This window comes from Calliphora vicina, chromosome 3, assembly GCF_958450345.1.
Source record: "Calliphora vicina chromosome 3, idCalVici1.1, whole genome shotgun sequence".
Lineage (NCBI taxonomy): Eukaryota > Metazoa > Arthropoda > Insecta > Diptera > Calliphoridae > Calliphora > Calliphora vicina.
In genome coordinates, this window is record NC_088782.1 from 131,480,277 (window position 1) to 131,487,947 (window position 7,671).

Consider the following 7,671-nt stretch of genomic DNA (forward strand, 5'->3'; position numbering starts at 1 on the left):
ACATACATACATACATACATACATACATACATACATACATACATACATACATACATACATACATACATACATACATACATACATACATACATACATACATACATACATACATACATACATACATACATACATACATACATACATACATACATACATACATACATACATACATACATACATACATACATACATACATACATACATACATACATACATACATACATACATACATACATACATACATACATACATACATACATACATACATACATACATACATACATACATACATACATACATACATACATACATACATACATACATACATACATACATACATACATACATACATACATACATACATACATACATACATACATACATACATACATACATACATACATACATACATACATACATACATACATACATACATACATACATACATACATACATACATACATACATACATACATACATACATACATACATACATACATACATACATACATACATACATACATACATACATACATACATACATACATACATACATACATACATACATACATACATACATACATACATACATACATACATACATACATACATACATACATACATACATACATACATACATACATACATACATACATACATACATACATACATACATACATACATACATACATACATACATACATACATACATACATACATACATACATACATACATACATACATACATACATACATACATACATACATACATACATACATACATACATACATACATACATACATACATACATACATACATACATACATACATACATACATACATACATACATACATACATACATACATACATACATACATACATACATACATACATACATACATACATACATACATACATACATACATACATACATACATACATACATACATACATACATACATACATACATACATACATACATACATACATACATACATACATACATACATACATACATACATACATACATACATACATACATACATACATACATACATACATACATACATACATACATACATACATACATACATACATACATACATACATACATACATACATACATACATACATACATACATACATACATACATACATACATACATACATACATACATACATACATACATACATACATACATACATACATACATACATACATACATACATACATACATACATACATACATACATACATACATACATACATACATACATACATACATACATACATACATACATACATACATACATACATACATACATACATACATACATACATACATACATACATACATACATACATACATACATACATACATACATACATACATACATACATACATACATACATACATACATACATACATACATACATACATACATACATACATACATACATACATACATACATACATACATACATACATACATACATACATACATACATACATACATACATACATACATACATACATACATACATACATACATACATACATACATACATACATACATACATACATACATACATACATACATACATACATACATACATACATACATACATACATACATACATACATACATACATACATACATACATACATACATACATACATACATACATACATACATACATACATACATACATACATACATACATACATACATACATACATACATACATACATACATACATACATACATACATACATACATACATACATACATACATACATACATACATACATACATACATACATACATACATACATACATACATACATACATACATACATACATACATACATACATACATACATACATACATACATACATACATACATACATACATACATACATACATACATACATACATACATACATACATACATACATACATACATACATACATACATACATACATACATACATACATACATACATACATACATACATACATACATACATACATACATACATACATACATACATACATACATACATACATACATACATACATACATACATACATACATACATACATACATACATACATACATACATACATACATACATACATACATACATACATACATACATACATACATACATACATACATACATACATACATACATACATACATACATACATACATACATACATACATACATACATACATACATACATACATACATACATACATACATACATACATACATACATACATACATACATACATACATACATACATACATACATACATACATACTACCACATATTGTTAAACAAAATATTTATTAGTTTTAAATAATTTACACTTGCAGCTAATTTTTCCAATTGGACAATTGATGTGGATGCGGTCAATAAAACTGAAATACCACCTGATACAGATCTGGGTATGGGAGGGTTTTTCCCTTTTGGCATTACGGGAACACTGAAGGGCGCTGCCACTTGTTTTTTTGGGTTTGTCGGTTTTGATTGTATTGCTACGACTGGCGAGGAAGTGCAAAACCCTCGCAAAAATATTCCCCGTTCCATTTTACTCTCATTGGTTGTGATATTTTTGTGTTATTTTGGCGTTTCGACAGTTATAACACTAATGGTGCCCTACTATTTACAAGATGCCAATGCTCCACTGCCAAGTGCATTCAGAGTAGTTGGTTGGAATTTCGCCATGTGGATTGTGTCTATTGGTGGATTGGTGGGACTGCTTGCCAGCTTATTTGGTGCTTTGTTTCCTTTGCCAAGAGTAATGTATTCTATGGCTCAAGATGGTCTGATGTTTAGAATTTTTGCTCAAATTCATCCCAAATATCGAGTGCCGGTTGTTGGTTCAATTGTTGCCGCCATGGTAACAGGTACTAAAGAAATAATTATTATTATTATTATTGTTTTTTTTGTTTCTGATGAGTTTATTTAAATAAATATTGTTTTTAGCACTTATTGCTGGCTTATTCGATTTGGCTCAGTTAGTAAATCTTTTGTCGATTGGCACCCTGTTGGCCTACAGTGTAGTGGCCATTTCTATTACCATACTACGTTATATGGATAATGCCGATACATTTGGCAAAACACAAACAAATGGCGATATAGACACCATAAATGGTGATAATGGTCATAGCAATCATCACCCTAATGACAATGGTAATAGTCATAATGGTCATACTGTCTCTGAAAATTCGCTATTGACTTCAAAGGGAGAACGTACCACTTTCAAAACAGTGTTTTCGCAACTTTTCAACTTTAAACGAGAATATACTCCCAACGAATTGTCGACTAGAATTGTTGGCACACTTATCACTGTATTTTGTAAGTTTCGTATTTATTGTGTTTAAGAGCTACATATATGTATAAGTATATATTTTGTTTGTTTTTTTTGATAAACATTTGATACAATAATTTGTTTTAGGTATTCTGTCGGCCGGCATTGGTTTAATATTTATGCAAGCCTACGACGCATTAATTAATAATCAAATTTGGGTATTGGTTTTAATGGCCGTCCTATGTGTACTGACAGCTTTGGTATTACTTTGTATATGTTTACAGCCGCGGGAATTGTGTACGCGAGTGTTTACTGTACCCTTGGTACCTTTGGTACCAGCCATAAGTATATTCATAAATATCTATCTCATGCTACAATTAGATGTTATGACTTGGATAAGATTTGGTGTATGGATGGCTATTGGTAAGTTTTTATTAATTGCTAGACCAACTTCATTGGATCTACCTTGAATGAATGTTGGGTAATTCATGTTGCACTTCATTATCGAATATACTAACCCACATATTCTATGCATGTACCGTATGGTAGTCTCTACTAATTAAGGAAACTGTTATTGCAACTAGGTATCCCTATGTTTGTAGCATGTTGGTGCATGTATGATATAAAAAATCCCGCTAATAGACATCCAGATAGAATAGAATTTGAAAGGCTCTTAAAACTTTCATCTCCACCACATCCAAGAAATTCCAAACAAGAATTTATGAAAAATTGCAATAAAGATTTGAATACGTCGACATCGACTTTGATAATGCAACATAACGAACGTTCGGTCAGAAGTTTAGATGACATCATGGATCTGAACGAGGTAGAGGATGGCTTAAAGGAAGTGAAACATCCAAATGGATTAATTTGTTTTATCGAAGACAATAAAAGTCAAAAATCGCAAACATCACTGCACAGAATTGACGAAGACAAAAAAGTGAATTATGCGTTTTCAAATACTGATACTTCCGAAGAAGAAAAGTCCGTCATAGCATTGTTAGACAATGTACTGGAAACGGAAGATGACAATCTTAACAATTCTCAACTTTTACAAATTTTTGATCGGAAAACTAGTGTGGACTCTGAAATGGAACCGAGTGTTATCAGAAGCACAACTGTGGCCACAGTACACAGCAGTAGCGATAGTGACACCAAAAGCTCAACTAATAGCATAGATTCTAGTACTGGAACGTACGAAGAAAAGCAAAAAATTGCGCAAGAACTCGTCGATGAAATCTTAAATAGCCAAGACCTATGGTTAGCATTGGAAAAACACAAACAAAAGTTGTTACAATCAGATGCTCTCAATGAAGTCCGCAATGCAATTGAATTGAATAACAATGATGTTGACGAAATTAACATGTCGAAAGATGAAAATGGAATAACTATGAACATTTTGAAAAGAGTACAATCCGTAGAATCTGTATTATCCATAAACTCGGTAGAATATCCTTTACATTCCGAAAAGTTTCGAAACAAACTAAGCAAATTAATAGTTAAACCCCTCGAACCGAAAACTCTAAAAGAAACCTCCAAATCAGAGGATTCCGTTCATGACACTCGCCCTAAACTGAAGCACTCTAAAAGCGAAGCTGATGTCAGGGCTTTAGTATTAAAGGCCATTGAGGACTGTCATATCGACATAGATGACACAAATGAGGGCGGGAATGCTATCAGACAAGATAAGCAATATATTCCAAGGCCACCGAAATTTGATCCTGTATTATATAAAACTACAAATGGCTTAAGTAGACCTAAGGAAAGACCCAGTTTAGACAAACTATTGAAAAATGATGAATTAACTACAAATGATAAAACTATAGCTTTACCAGAAAGAAACGAATCACAAAATAATGAATTATCATTTAAACAAAAACTAGAGGCCATATTGAAACGGGGACCCTCACATAAGACTCAAACCAAGCCGGATATTGCAAAAAGAAGACCTAAATCAGTGGGACCCTTACAATTAACCGAAGAAGTTCTCTCCAGTGCACAAATTAATAATAAATCAGAAAATAATCTCAACACAACGTCCTCACTGATAAAGGAAGCTTTAACACCGGTTAAAGAAACCCCCAATAAATTATAGCATTATATAGAATCACAATTCTTAGGCTTAAGTATTTGTATCTATACTTATATATGTATATAGTATTTGTACATTACGGAAGACCGTTTTATATGTAATCGAAAAAGTTGTTTATGTTACCAATTAAAATTAAAGTTTACATCGTACAAAGATACCATTTCACATCATCTCAATTTTTCCTCCACCCAAATAAAATTTGTTCATGCATATGTTTTGTATTTCTTTCAAATAAAACTGGAACAAATATGGAGAAAAACAAGTAGATTTCTATTCCTTGAAAACTAACTAAACATTAACTTTAATTAACGACATTGAGAGCTTTTTTGGCTTGACCTTATATCACTATTAGCTATTATTAGTAATCACCAGATTTGCATGCTGTATACTGGTATTTGTATCTAGTCTTTAATACCTTAATAATGAGCAATATTTATTATTAAATATTTAATTTCTTTTTTTCGTAAACTAGGTTTGTCAATTTACTTCTTTTATGGTCTACCCAATAGCTTTAGAGACTTAAGGAGACAACGTGTTGGTTGGCAGAAATTAAAATACAGTGAATATTTTTAAGGTTTCAGAACTTTTATTTTAAAAGCTAATGAAAAGTTTATTAAACTTAGTTATTTATAAGAAACAATTAACACTATTAAGTCATATTATTTTCTAGGTAACAATTTTGATGCGTAAGGAAGCAAATAACATTAAAAGCCAAAATTTTTATTCTAAGTGAAATATATCTAGTTTTAAGAAGAATTGTTTTCGCAATAATAAAAAACCTTTCCATAAATACAATAAATTTACTTTAAACCCCATTAGCAATAAAAACTTAACTTAAAGTTGCCATTAACTATAGGTCTTAATATTGCAAATTGTTACTGAAATATGTCACATTATTTTCGATAATTTAATAAATAATTATGGCCTTTAGTTAAATTAAGATTTTATTGTTAACGAAGGTAAGTGTTTTAATTTGTTTAATATTTTTTAAGGACTTTGGACTTTGATATATGTGGATGAAGTTGCTACGAAAGTTAGCTCCGTTTTTTAACATTTCTATGTTAATGTATAAACTAACATAGCTCCTACTCTAACTGTTAAGATAACAGAGCTGCTTTATATTACACTCAGTAAACATTTTATCAATAACAACAAAAAAAGGGGTTTACCGATCATTCAGCTTTAATATATAATAAAATTTTTTTTTGTATAAAAAAAAAATAAATATTTATTATGAACAATCGTTGATATTTTTGCTTGTACAGTATTATCTCCTTTTGAAATCCGAAAAATTGGCCAAAAATGGAAAGGTGCTCCTTATCTACTTAATGGGGTCGAAAGCCATGTATTCATAGATTTCAGAACTGTATTGCTTATATTCAGAATCAGTATAGCATTTTTGCAGCAGCATTTTCAAAATTATGAAATTGTGAATTTTGCCAAGGGTGTGAAGTTAAATTCGTAAGTTAAATACGTCCCACATATATGTTAACTACTTAACATAGCACTGTTAAATAAAGTAAATTTGAAAAACATAGTTTTTTTTGGCAAAAACATAATAAAATTAATTATTTTTATTCACCAATTAAAGAAAATACCTTAAATTTAAATTTTTAGTTAAAAAATTAAAAAAACGTCTTCATATTAAGATTAAAATTACAGTTTGGATATGTAGTATTCAAGTTCATTGGCGGCCACTTAGGATAGACCTGAATGGGGTTTCGACATACTGGGTGAAAGCTGGGAGGGAATAGATATCAAAACTATATAGGGTATTCCCAGTTGTTTCTCAGGGAAGGCGCTACTAGGGGCGGAATTTGTTCGATGACTTTGTTTACATTAATGTTCAAAGCGCTATAGGGGCCATTTAGGACGTACTAAAAAGCTTTTATTTGGGAAATGAGGAGAGAATTAAGTTACTAAATTGCAGTCATAATACGACCATAATTAACAATTTAGTTGATTTAATTTTTACATACATACATATGTATGTATGTACATTAGAGTGCTCCAAGATTGTATGGACGAAAAAAACTTTCTAGGTACAGGCCGTCCCCCCCTCTAGAATTGTTCTATGTATTGTAGAAACACGTTGTGTAAAATATTAGGATGATAGGATAACGTTAACTGGTGGCGCAACGACGCTGAAGTTTTGAGGTGCATTTACAAGGGGAAAATATCCAATTTTTTCAGTTTTTATACAAATTTTGCCATTAAATAATGACTTTTACAATTTAATTTAAAAGAA

The 7,671-nt window shown here is 30.3% G+C and overlaps 1 protein-coding gene across 2 annotated transcripts in view; it reads left to right on the plus strand.

Annotated features, from left to right (window-relative positions):
- LOC135953690 (cationic amino acid transporter 3) overlaps positions 1–6,222 on the plus strand; it is a 16,416-nt gene extending 10,194 nt beyond the window's left edge. The window contains exons 5-8 of one of the 2 annotated variants that reach the window (XM_065503661.1): positions 2,394–2,927; positions 3,007–3,378; positions 3,479–3,754; positions 3,916–5,841. In XM_065503661.1, coding sequence (XP_065359733.1) covers positions 2,394–2,927; positions 3,007–3,378; positions 3,479–3,754; positions 3,916–5,426 — 2,693 coding nt within the window. In that variant the 3' untranslated portion in view covers positions 5,427–5,841. Of the gene's footprint in view, positions 1–2,393; positions 2,928–3,006; positions 3,379–3,478; positions 3,755–3,915; positions 5,842–5,895 lie in introns of those variants that run through there. The other variant, XM_065503662.1, reaches the window with a different exon arrangement.
- Positions 6,223–7,671: the final 1,449 nt, after the last annotated feature.